The sequence below is a fragment of the Terrapene carolina genome, unplaced genomic scaffold, assembly GCF_002925995.2.
Source record: "Terrapene carolina triunguis isolate 2854851 unplaced genomic scaffold, T_m_triunguis-2.0 Scaffold31, whole genome shotgun sequence".
In the NCBI taxonomy this organism is placed as follows: Eukaryota; Metazoa; Chordata; order Testudines; family Emydidae; genus Terrapene; species Terrapene triunguis.
In genome coordinates, this window is record NW_020664382.1 from 7,378,197 (window position 1) to 7,391,644 (window position 13,448).

General features: G+C 44.3%; 1 protein-coding gene across 1 annotated transcript; it reads left to right on the top strand.

Moving 5' to 3' along the window:
• Nucleotides 1-1,264: 1,264 nt before the first annotated feature.
• ATP5PO (ATP synthase peripheral stalk subunit OSCP) lies at nt 1,265-8,606 on the top strand. Its single transcript, XM_026652096.1, has 7 exons — nt 1,265-1,350; nt 1,740-1,790; nt 3,996-4,106; nt 5,155-5,284; nt 5,518-5,630; nt 7,966-8,052; nt 8,418-8,606. Exons 1-7 carry the CDS (start codon nt 1,321-1,323, stop codon nt 8,529-8,531), a joined length of 636 nt encoding a protein of 211 aa, XP_026507881.1. The 5' UTR covers nt 1,265-1,320; the 3' UTR covers nt 8,532-8,606.
• The last annotated feature ends 4,842 nt before the right edge of the window (nt 8,607-13,448 follow it).

The following is a 13,448-nucleotide window of genomic DNA, read 5'->3' on the forward strand; positions in this document are numbered from 1 at the left end:
CTTCAGTACCGGGCAAGCTGGTTGAAACTATAATAAAGAACAATATTTTCAGACATATAAATGAACATAATTTGTTGAGGAAGAGTCAACATGGTTTTAGTAAAGAGAAATCATGCCTCACCAATCTACTAGAATTCTTTGAAGTGGTCAACAAGCCTGTGGACCAAGGAGATCCAGTGGATATAGTGTACTTAGATTTTCAGAAAGCCTTTGACAAGGTCCCTCACCAAAGGCTCTTACGCAAAGTAAGTTGCCATGGGATAAGAGGATTGGTAACTGGTTAAAAGATAGGAAACCAAGTGTAGGTATAAATGGTCAGTTTTCAAAATGGAGAGAGGTAAATAGTGGTGTCCCCCAGGGATCTGTTCTGGGCCCAGTCCTATTCAACATATTCATAAATGATATTAAAAAAGGGGTAAACAGTGAAGGGGCAAAATTTGCAGGTGATATAAAATTACTCACGATAGTTAAGACCTAGGCAGACTGCAAAGAGCTACAAAAGGATCCCTCAAAACTGGGTGACTGGGCCAACAAAATGGCAGATGAAATTTAACATTGAGAAATGCAAAGTAATGCACCTTGGAAAACATAATCTCAACTATACATATAAAATGATGGGGTCTAAATTAGCTGTTACCACTGGAGAACGAGATCTTGGAGCCATTGTGGATAGTTCTCTGAAAACATCCACTCAATGTGCATCGTCAGTCAAACAAGCGAACAGAATGCTGGGCATCATTAGGAAAGGGGCAGAGAACTGGACAGACAATATCATGTGGCCGCTATATAAATCCATGGTGGGTGTGCGCCTTGAACGCTGCGTGCAGCTGTGGCCGCCCCATCGCAGAAAAGAGGCTGTATATTGGCCAAGGTTCAGGCAAGGAAAAGGCACCTACACGGACCAGGGGCCGGGAACAGCTTCCCTACGAGGAGCGAGTAACAGAGGGGGGCTCTCAGCGAGGAGACGAGAGGGCACAGTCGCTCTGCGCACGCTCAGTCCAACCCAAGCAGAACGTTTCTACACCGCACTGGCGGGGTGAGACTGTCTCAGGGGTTCCGAGTCCAGCTCATGTTCCCGGGGGGCTGACTCATGGTGCCCAGGGCTGACGCTATTTCCGCCCAAGGCTTTGCGTCACGTCCCTTCCGCCCCCCTCCCGTGCGGCGCCGGCGCTCGCTGACAAACTACAATTCCCAGGAGCGCGCGGGGCCCCAGGACTCGTTTTCCCAGAGTGCCCCGCGGCGGGGTCTGGGTAGTAGTGCGCATGCGTCCTAGCCGCCCCCGAGCGAGGGCCCCGGTTTGACCTAGAGCAGCAGGAGACTATGGCGGCGGCCGCGGGGCTCCCGGGGAAGGTGACCGACAGCGGAGCCGGGCTCGCGGGGACCCGAGCGGGAAGGGGCCGGACCTCACCGCCCCGGGGTCCATGGGCTCCTCGGCCGGGCCCGGTGGCCGCTGCTCCCCCCCCCTGCCGCGAGCGGGCCCGGACTCCTGGGTTCTCTCCTGGCTGGGGCGCCCGGGCGGGTTGGTGGGACTCGGCTGCCCCGGGCAGCGCGGGGCCGGGCTGTGACCGCGGGGCTCGCTCGGGCCCGGAAGGCGGCTCGGGGGGTCGCCCGGCGAGCCCGTGGCCCAAGCGATGGTGAGACGCGCCGGCGCCGGCTCCGGCTCGCGGGTGTTTTTCCTCCTGACTCACTTTCTTGTTGAGGAAAATTAAATGTGACCCCCCCCCCCCCCTTTCTTCTAGCTGCGCTTCTTCAGCACCGCCCTTGCCAGGCCCGCGTCCCAGCTGGTAAAGGTAGGATCGCTACAAGTGTGTGATCGCGCAGGGAGTTTCCCGGGGCAATTTCAACTGGCCTATGTTGGATATTTGTCACACACTGTTATGCCCGGGCTTTGCTGTTCCTAGGGAGGTGTGATCACTTCTTCAACTAGCAAGTTCCTTTAACTTCGCTTCATAGGAGACACAAATGCGGTATTGTTGGTTCAGTGTGTACTAGATTGGCTGTGTCTATGCACAGAGTGTGAATCCCAAGAGTGTCTCTGCCTCATTTACCTGAAAAACTACCTGCAGTTAATTGAGACATCTCTCATGGAACAGATTTAAGCCCCTTGATTACTTGTTTGCATAATGCAATAGTAATTCTATTTAATTGGAATGCCTATAGGTTACTCAGAGTACGTCCAGACTACCCACCGTATCGGCGGGTAGCGATCGATTTATCGGGGATCGATATATCACGACTCGTTAAGACGCAATATATTGATCCCCGAATGCGCTCCCCGTCGACTTCGGAACTCCACCGGCGGTAGTGGAGTCGACGGGGGAGCCGCGGCTGTCAATCCCGCGCCGTGAGGATGGGAGGTAAGTCGGAATAAGATATGTCAACTTCAGCTACGGTATTCCCGTAGCTGAAGTTGCATATCTTACATCGACACCCCCTCCCCCCCCCCCTTAGTGTAGACCAGGCCTCAGTGATGCTAATGTGTTATTCTCAAGCTGGTTATTTTTGTTCCTCTTATAGTTCTGATATGTGGGAGAATGCCTGAAGTATCTTACCACTTGCCAGTTCTTAGCTATTCATTTTTGTCCGTTACTTGTACAGTTAGTTTGCATGAATTTCAACTGCCCTGTTCTTTGCCATGGGGTATGACAATAGATCCTTTTTCTCAGTGTAGATAGTGCTGCCTCCTTAATCCTATGGGGTCTGTCCAGTACCAGGACAGGTTCTCTGTGTCTCCGTAGCTTCCAGTGTAGCAGCAGTAGTAGAAATAAGTCTCTATCAAAACAGGAATTCCTTTTAAAGGTGGTAAAAGCTCTTTACAAGGGCTTCCTGCTTAAAGTGATCTGAGTGAAAACAAGACTGCTGCAACCTTTTAAACACTGTAACTAATTCATACAGTTTTAAATATGAGAAGCTCAATGGGAAGTTAAACTTGATGATTATACCAAAGGCATCCCAAAGAGTTATTGAGAAAATGGAGTTAAATATTTTATCTACAGGTGTCAAGATTTTTTTTCAAGTGACTAGGGTTTTTTTTGTGACTAGCTTAACACACATGAACAGGCCCGAACTCTGATAGTGGGTATTCACTACTTTCTGAGAATCAAGCCCCTTCAAGGTGTTTCAAGATGGGCACCCAAAATTACTAGTCTCTCAGGAAAATCCTGGTTTAGTGCAGTGGCATAGTGTGTGACAGTTGCTAATTATATGTTGTGGAACCCAATCAAACTCCTATTGACTTTGGGAGTTTAGTTGACCCTTCCACTAAAATTGGGCAGAAAGGCAGCTGGTTCTGGCCAACGGGAACAAAGGACTGGAGAGAGAGGGCCCAGGTGTTCTGTTTGCTTGGACCGAAGAAGGAGGACGGAGGACGGGCTGTGGGGAAGGTGATATAGGGTGGTTTGCTGGAAGGAGGTCACTTCTGGACTGGGGTCAAAGAGCAGCCTGAGCCACCTAGTTGCACAGTGCTGAGACTTTCTAGGCTTGAGGGCCCTGAGAACTGCCTGTGCTGTGTTCATATGTACAGTAAACCCTTCTTTTTTATGCTGAGAGTCACCGTGGGGTGGCATTGCTCCCTCTGGGTGTGGCGACCTCGTGGGTCCAGTGTGAGTGGACTCCCAGAGGGGCTGACAGAAAGAAGGCTCAGAGGTATGGTTCCAGGAGGCAGTGGGGCCAGGGGGCCTAACCCCAGAGAGTGAGTGCAGCCCTCCATCGCCTTTTGTTTAATGTCATCCAAAAAGTGCAGGGAGCTAAGCCATTCATATCACCTATCCCATGAATACCCCTTCTCTCCCCCCCCCCCCTTCAAAAAATGCAACTAGACAACAGCAGACTTTTAAAAGCTCTTATTTTTCACTTCATTTGTGGTAGGTCAAAACCTTTAAGGGTAGGTTGTTTTTCAAGAAGAAAGTCCTGCATCTCCTGATGTTAAACCTGCTCTGAGTTAGTAACTGTCTCAAGCATTAGGAGTCACTAATTTGACTCTTCTGTTTTTCAAGCCTCCAATCCAGGTTTATGGACTGGAAGGTCGCTATGCTACTGCTCTCTACTCTGCTGCTTCTAAGCAGAAGAAACTGGACCAGGTAGAAAAGGAGCTTAGTCGGGTATTGGTAAGTAGGTCTTGTACAGTTACTTCTCTAAACAATTTAAAATTAAGCTATAAATTAAATGTTGTGGAAATGGTTTTTCTTATACTGTTTTCCCCCCTTTTCAATTATGGAGGAGGAATTTCTCAGTCTTTAGCAAATCCTAAATATTGCAAATTTAAAAACATCATTCATATATAGAATATATGATTAGTATTAAACACATGCTGTTGCTTTTCTGGTCTAGTTCTCAATATTGACCCTTGCCTTAATAGAAAATGTGAAGAGTCCTGTTTGAAAGAGGATTACGTTAATGCAAACTAAATACCATTTTAGCTTGTGCCAGCAATGTCCATACAGCTAGAGCACAACATTTAGGTGTGATGTATAATTCACACCCCCATTGTCTGCACTGTGGGGCTGTGTAGATATAGCCTTTGTGGTGTTTGTTTGTTTGTTGTTGTTGTTGTTGTTTAAATCTACACTTGTCGCTTTCACACTTGCATATTCTGGTTATCTTCACTTCCTAGCTTTTTAGTTCCTGGGGGCAGGTCTACACTAAAAACACTGCAGCTGTGCCGCCGTAGTGCTTTAATGAAGACACTCTCCGCTAACGAAAGAGAGCTCTCCCATTGGTATAATTAATCCACCTCTGCAAGAGGCGGTAGCTATGTTGGTGGGAAAAAGCTCTCCTGCCGACATAGTGCTGTCTACACGACCACTTAAGTCAGTATAATTACGTTGCTCAGAGGTGTGGATTATTCACACCTCTGAGCAGTTTAATTATATTGCAGTAATTCTGTAGTGTAGACTTGTCCTGGGATTTTTCATCAGACTCTTCTATGCTTTGGGCGTGGGGGATTTTCTCCTTGTATATCCAGCTCAGTAAGTCAGGAAAGATTTATAAGAAGCTTTTTATTAGAAGTTTGTAGAAGTTTCTACTCTGCTTTGAAACTTTCCATGTTCCTCCTCATTTAGTTGATTTAAACCTGTGCATCTTCCAAGGATGTGTGTAAAATGGGTGTACCAGGTTTTCTATTGGTGATCATGTTATCTGTTTTATCTTTTTTAGACACTTCTGAAGGACCCCAAATTGTCTAGTGTTGTCGTGAATCCTCATATAAAGAGTGTAATTAAACAAAAAACCATAAATGATGTTTTAGTAAAAGATAAATTGTCTCCAATCACTATCAACTTTATGAGTAAGTAGTCATTGATATAACTATAGTCTGAGCATTACACTGGCAAATACTATTAAGTATTCATGACCAAACTTATTTGGATTGTCTTAATTTCTTAAGTGTCTAGGTAAAATGAAACTATTGAAGCATTTTGGTATTTGCTGTGGTTTGCTCTTTTGCATTCTTAACTCAGTTTGTATTGAATATATTTTTCATGCGTAACTTGTTTTAAACATTGCAACGTCTTTTTCCAGAAGTGCTTGCTGAAAATGGTCGCTTGCAACAGACTCCTGGTGTAATTTCTGCTTTTGGAAAGATCATGGGTGCACACCGTGGAGAAGTGCTCTGCTCAATCACCACTGCTAATGTAAGTTAGAAACATAAGAACTGCAGGATTGGGCTTAATTGGTGGGGGCTGCAAATTTTTTTGCTTAATTGCTCTAGGGAGCATGAACAGGTTGAGCTTGGCTGTGCTTGAGAAATGAACAGCACTGCATGTTCACCACGATACCTGAATGAAAGTTACTTATACACAGGCTTTCAGATCCCCAGCAACCATTGACCAGAAAACAAAACTGTTGTGGACTTTTTTCCTTAACTGACTTCAGTTGTTTCCAGGGGTGAAAGTAGAAATAGGGACTTAGTGGTACGGGGCTGGGTTGGGGCTGGCTCTGGCCCCCGGAAGGTGCGGGGCCTCGGGTGGAAGGGGTGGGGATGAGGGGGGTCAGAGCCAGCCCCGGCCTGCCCTGTATCAGTAAGTGCCCTCCCCTGCCGGGGTAGCAGCAGCAGGCGGGGGCTCTGGCAGCAGTTTAAAGGACCCAGGGCTCAGCCGCCGCTACTGCCCCGGGCCCTTTAAACCACTGCCGGAGCCCCCGGCTGCCGCTGCTACCCCAGGGCTCTGACAGCAGGGCTCTGGGGGCTATTTAAAGGGCCGGGGGCGGAGAGGCAGCAGGAGCCCCAGGCCCTTTAAAAAGCCCCCGGAGCCCCGCTGCTACTCCAGGGCTCTGGGGGCTATTTAAAGGGCCCAGGACCCACCTGCTTCTACTGCCCTGACCCTTTAAATAGCCCCCGGAGCCCTGGGGGTAGTGGCGGCGGGGCTCCAGTGGCTATTTAAAGGGCCCAGGGCAGTAGAGGCAGCGGGAGCCCCAGTCCTTTAAATAGCCCCCGGAGCCCCACTGCCGCTACCCCAGGGCTCCAGCAGTGGGCTCTGGCAGCAATTTAAAGCGCCTGGGGCTCCAGCCGCTGCTGGGAGCCCCAGGCCCTTTAAATTGCTGCTTGGGGAAGCCGGGCTGCCCTGGTATGCCGTACCAGGGCATACCGGCTTACTTTCACCTCTGGTTATTTCCCAGTGTTTACATAATTAACCAGGAGCAGTATTGGGGACAAATGGTTGAGGAAAACCACAGGAGGAATTTCTCAGAAATGGTAGGAAAACCTGCTCCTTTTGCTCTTGGTCTGTGGGGAATGGAAGTGGGAGGCTGTTCAAGTTTTGAGCCTCAGGTTGGAGAACCAGTGGATCTTGCATTTTTACCTACAGGTCACTAGGTCGTCTGTGGGCAGTAATTAAATACTTCTAGTCTTGTTAGAGTTTTGGTTCCTCCTAGGTTGCCAGCCAATGACTTTTCCTAGTAAGTCTCCGAAAACCTAGGACTGGGCTATAATTAACTTCCTTGCCAGGCTAAGTAATTCAACGCTTCCATTTCTTGTTCACAAAGCACACCGAGCTCTCTCTGTCCACAACTTCAGACATTAGCATTGTCGTGAGCCGAAAGAACAGCTTAGTTAATGACTTACTGGACATGTGAAAAGGCTTGCATGTGTGTTTGGGTGCACAAGTTCTCGTCTATGCACTAAGTTTCTGTGGCTAAAATTACCACTCTTGTGCCCATCCCTGCTCTTTTATGGCTTTTAAAGACACTGATGTCACAATTTATTTTTTTCAATAACTTACCAGCAGAACAGCTAGAATCTATAACTGTTGATGTTCTCTGCAAAATCTGCTCCGATTCCAGTATGATCCCCATCTCCATAGTAGCTGAATGCCTTAAACATTCCTGACTGTATCCTTCCTATATCCCTGTGAGGTAGGAAAGTATCCTCTCCATTTTGTAGATGGGGAACTGAGGTGACTGCCCAAGGTCATACAGGAAGCCTGTGGCAAAGCTGGGAATTGCAATCCAGAGAGTAGAGTCCCAGTTCAGTAATTTAACCATCTTTCCTATCTTCAATCTTTAGTACATGTTTGCAGCAGAAAATAAACTTTCCCTGTATAACCTAGGCACAGCTGTCTTGCTGATCAAAAACAGTCTCCGTCAAAATGGCAAAAGCATGCACTCCTGCTATTTGCTTCAGTAAGATATTAACATCAAATTGTTGCTTTTGACATATTCCTAAATGATATAACATCTATTAATGTAATTAAGTAGAACTAAAACTAACTGGTCCAAGGCACACCAAACAAATGCTACTTTTTATGCTCTCCCACGTTCACTGTTTATTACCCATAAGTGTCGCTCATCGCTCTTTCTTGCTTTAGCCGCTCCTCCAGGTTGTGTATTAAGCTTGGGAATAGAAAATTCAGGTATTTTTTGCACATTGGATATTTAAATACAGTCCTTCATTTTCTGTAGTCTTGATTTTGATTTTTTTTAATTTCTTCTCTCTCTCCCCTCTTCTTCTCCCCCCCTCCCCCCCTTCCCCAGCCCTTGGATCAGGCCACCCTCACTGAATTAAAAACAGCTTTGGGTGGCTTCTTGGCTAAAGGAGAAGTCTTGAAATTGGAGACCAAGGTAAGGACTAATGGCTTGTGAATAAATTCCATAAAGTGAAGCAATTTCTGTAACCAACAGGCAGATCTGAGGTACAGACTCCATTGAAAGATCTATTGTAAATATTTTTTATGCATTTTAGTTTTTCTTGGTCTAGTAAAATTTGATATACATATTAAATTCTGCTTTTGATTAAAAATGCCACTGCATTTATAATCAAAAGCAGAATTTAATAACTACTAAACTTGCATCATGGTAACTTCAAGAACAAGATTACTATTAATTAGACAAAGCTTTTTATTTACTGCATAGAAAAGATTGACAATTGAATATTTGGCCAATGGATTTTCATTTAATAGATGTGTGTAACTTTTTCTTCTTCCTAGACTGATCCATCAATTCTGGGTGGAATGATTGTCAGCATTGGGGATAAGTATGCTGACATGTCAACAAAATCCAAGATTCAGAAACTGACCAAAATCATGAGAGATACCGTGTAACATCTTATCCAACTGTTTTTCACAGTGAAACCTGTCAATCTATTATATGGAAACAATAAAATATTTCTCCTTCAATAGGCTGTAGTGTTTATTTAGAGTAAGGTGATTAACTCTCAAATGCAGCATTAGCTGCAGTAACCTCTCCAAAGTTAGGTTAAGAGCTTCAATTAGAGCCCTATTTAGCCACCCTGTAACTCTTGGTTTGGAAAATGGGCTTGGCCTGAATCTAGCTATAACTCTGAATGCAATGGAGAACGTTTTCTGTAAAAGTAGACAAATTGGTCAAACTGTTGAGTTGCACTGCATTGGTTATTGTTCCTGTCTTTTAATCCAGGAACAGTGTTCATATAGGGCACTACAAGGATAAGTGCTCTATAAATGCCAACAGATTACGTTTGCTGTTGTATGAATCAGTCTGTTTTCAAAGACAGGAACAGTGTAATGCTTAAACTGCCATTAGTTGAAAACAGACATTTTGTCATGAAGCTAATGGAATGTTAAACAATGACCCGTTATCAATGAGTTCGCCCGACAGCCAAGTACATAAACTTAGGTGGATGAGTTTTGGCTGAAACAGCTATCAAGTATATAATTTCGTTGTACACGTCTGTTAAACTACTGAATGTACAATTGTCTAAAAATCTCAGTTGATCCATTTACTGAGACTTCCCATTTAAAGTATCTCTTAAAATATTCAAAAGCAAGATAAAAAATTAAAAGCAAATGGCTAATCGTAAAGCTGCATTGTAATGAAATATGCATTTCTTTAGACATAATTCTCCTCAGCTTTCAATTTTTTTTAAATAGTAGGTTTACCCTTTAAAAATCCATGACTTTTTTTTTTTATGTAAGTAACCTTAAATGGTTTTGGAAACAGATTTTAAATATACTTACCTCAGTTGTGAGATCACCTATTTAAGGCCTGGTCTACACTACGACTTTAATTCGGATTTAGCTGCGTTAATCCGAATTAACCCTTCACCCGTCCACACTACAGAGCCAGTTAATTCGAATTAAAGGGCACTTAAAATCGATTTCTGTACTCCACCTCGATGAGCGGAGTAGCGCCAAAATCGATTTTGTTAATTCGAATTAGGGTTAGTGTGGCCGCACACCACCGAATTAATGTGGTTAAATTAATGGGGTAGTGTGGCCGCACACCACCGAATTAATGTGGTTAAAAACCAAATTAATGTGCTTAGTGTGGCCGCGCACAATCGAATTTATACAACCTGTTTCCCAAATTCGAATTATCTAAATTCGGATTAATCCCGTAGTGTAGACATACCCTTAGATATCTACTATTGAGTGCACCTGACTGATGCTGCTGAGAGAAGACATGGAATGGGCAATACTATTCTGAGTTTGTTGCAGATGTGCTAATTCTTACTATAGCCCATTGTACAAACAACCAGAGCCACTCTCCTTTTTTCCTATTTAAATAAAAGGACAAGTGGAAATTAAATGGTTTAGTAATATTTGGAGTGGGTGGAAGGAGAAGATTGAGTTCTGTTAGAAGCAGGACACCCTGCTGAAACTGCTGCACTTCTTGAGTGGCAGGAGTTCTTTACCTAGGCGCGCCTGCCTCTCTCTCTCTCCCTCCTCCCTCCCCCCCAAAAAAACAACAAAAAACGGGGGGAGACAACACACTCAACTGCAGGCTGAGGGAGCTCCTTTTTCTCTGCAGTGAGTGCCACTGAGAAATCCAGAACCAGCCATGTCTACCTATTAGGATAAAGTAAGGCCCCCAATGTTACAGGAAAAAGAAAAGAAAATCAGAATACAGCAGCACACTAAATCCTGCAGCTGAATTAAAATGCTAACTGGGGTCTCAACCCTACATTGAAGTGTAATTTAGGAGTAAACTGAGGATGAGGAATAGGGATCCTATTAGCACTTCCACTGTTTGTGTGGCTTGAACTTGCAATCTCTGTCAATTTCCACATCTGTAAAATGGGAACAAAATACCTATTTCCCAGAGGTTCTGGGACACTTTATTTATAGATATGAAAGCCTTGAATGAAGTGTGCTATATGTGCCAAACCTTAGTAAAAAAATTGTATTTGTATTTCCTTGCATATTACTATGGTGTAAATCTTTAACCAAAAATATTTCATTGAAGATTCAAGCTTTTCTACATATTTGACATCATACACAATTCATTGTTAAAAAAATTAGGTTTATTCTTGCATAATTTCACGTACATAAGTACAGTCTAATCTGTCAAACAAAAAAGAATAGAATCTTATTTGCAGTGTTAATCTTACTGAATACAGCAGTGGAAGTGGGTGTAATTTGTACAAAAGGAATACTAAAAACTTTTCTTTGACCTAGTTCATAAATGGAATAACTTAACCAAGAGGAGCAAAGGAAACAGCAGATTCAAAAATATTCATCCCAGCATGTTTGAGAGGGTTTCATAATATAAAGAAAGTGTTGTCTAATTATTTTCCATTGTTACCTATGATGACCAGTTGAAAAAAAGCATTGAATGGATAGTGAAGAACAGATATCTAAATTAACAGTACACGTGTATTTTTCTGAAAAGAAAATTGTTTTCCCTGTTTACCTAGATCTGAGACAAATACATGTAGCGCAAGTATTTTATAATGCCTTAGGAATCTGTAGGCTCTTATGAACACTAGATACAGTACAATACTTCTTTTAAAGGAAACTAAACGATACCATTACTTGGCCACAAAAAGTGTACTAGCAAGTAACAACACAACCAGCAAGAGGGTGTTCCTTATTTTATGTATTAACATTGGAAAAAATACTATGGAGTGCCTTTTTCAATAACCTACCAACACTTAAGTAAAAAGTACCCCTGATAAAGTCTGTAAAGGTTTTAGAGCTAAATTCCTTCTCCAGTTAACTGAAGAAAGGAATAGGGTATTCTGCAAAACCTATTAATCACAAATTAGCATTCTAAAAAGCATCTAATCCTTTTGTGAACTGTAAACTAGTTGGGGAAGAACTTTAACATTTATGATGCACTGTAGTTTCTCTTCTATTGTATTTCCATTCAAAATGCTTATGGAAAACATTGAGATCTTTAAATAGTATTCCAGGTAGGAAAATAACAGCAAATTACCTCACATTCAACCAAAACCTGTCTTCCTAGTGGGCAAATGGGCCTTATGAGAAGATGCATTTTTTTCAAGGTAAGAGGATTGGCCTGTAATTTCATCAATTAATAAAATAAGGAAGCCAATGCATCCATATGCAGTGGGTTAGGACAGGTTTATGCCCCACTGAAATTGGATGCCAGTAGTGTATGGGCTTCAGCACAGGAGTACATGTCACGGCTGGTGCTCTGTGCACCACACAATGAGACTGCTGGGGGGTGGTTCCGAAAACACCAGCACCTAGGCCTGATTCAGGAAACAAAACTGTATTCATGGTGGAAACCTAGTGATAGCATCCCATGAGTCCTGCCCAGATGACCACAACTGCACTGACCGAGTCCTCAGATGCTACCAAAATGGGAGTCAGTCAAAGCACATGAAGCTGTAGTGTGCACTAGCATGGTCTGCATGGACAGTCGGTGCACAGCAAGTTAGTGTGTTGTAGTTTTACACCCCAGCTTGCTGCGCACCAACTCGTCAGCTAGAAAAGTCCAAAGTAGCAGCAAAAAACATGGACCGAGCATAAGAAAGGGTTAAAATACTTTGATTAAACATCTTTCACCAGCACTAAAATGACTGAAGTGAAAGCAAATGAACAGCAGATTAAAAAGCCAGCTGCAGTGGCTAGTCATTACAGTAACTCCTCACTTAACGCTGTAGTTATGTTCCTGAAAAATGCTACTTTAAGCTAAACGATGTTAAGCAAATCCAATTTCCCCATAAGAATTAATGTAAATGGGGGGGGGGGGTTAGGTTCCAGGGAAATTTTTTTCACCAGACAAAAAACTATACACTCTCTCTCTCTCTCTATATATATATATACACACACAGTATAAGTTTTAAACAAACAATTAAATACTGGTACACAGTGATGATGATTGTGAAGCTTGGTTGAGGTGGTGAAGTCAGTGGGTGGAAGAGGGTGGGATGTTTCCCAGGGAATGCCTTACTGCTAAATGATGAACTAGCACTTGGCTGAGCCCTCAAGGGTTAACACGTTGTTAATGTAGCCTCACACTCTACAAAGCAGCAGGAATGGAGGGTGGGGAGACAGCATGGCATATAGAGACACACACACCCTGTGTGTGTGTGAGAGAGAGAGAGAGATGCGCATTGCCCCTTTAAGTATGCTGACCCCACTCTAAGTACACTGCCTTGTTAAGTAGATCAGCAAGTTGAGACAGCAGCAGCTGCCAGCAAGCTCCCTCCGTCCTGAGCCCTGTTGTGTCCGCCCCCGCTCTATAGAGATGGGGTAAAGGAATGGGGGGGAGGGGAACACCCTGACCTTAGCCCCTCTCTACCCCCCCTAAATCCCCTCCCCCCCCACACTGCACAGCAAGCAGGAGTCTCGGGGAGCAGCTCCAAGGGAGAGGGCAGAAGCAGCACACAGCAGTAGGGGGAGGGAGAAGCTGAGCTGCCCGGCAATTGATAGCCTGCTGGGCGGCTGCTGCACAGGGAACTTAGGGGAGCGGGGAGCTGATAGGGGGGCTGCCGGTCCACCCTGGTTCCAAGCCCCCACCAGCTAGCTCCAACGGGCTGCTCTTCCTGCACGCAGTGGACAAAGCAGGCGGCTGCCAAACAACATTAGAAGGGAGTATTGCACAACTTTAAACGAGCATGTTCCCTAATTGATCAGCAACGAAACAACGTTAACCGGGACAACTTTACGTGAGGAGTTACTGTACTTGGGAAATTTGCAACAAGCCCATGGTCAAACTGCTACAAAAAAAGAGGGTGGTAATAGTGCTTTCTACACCAGCCATGCTGGATCTGTGACACCGAATACAGA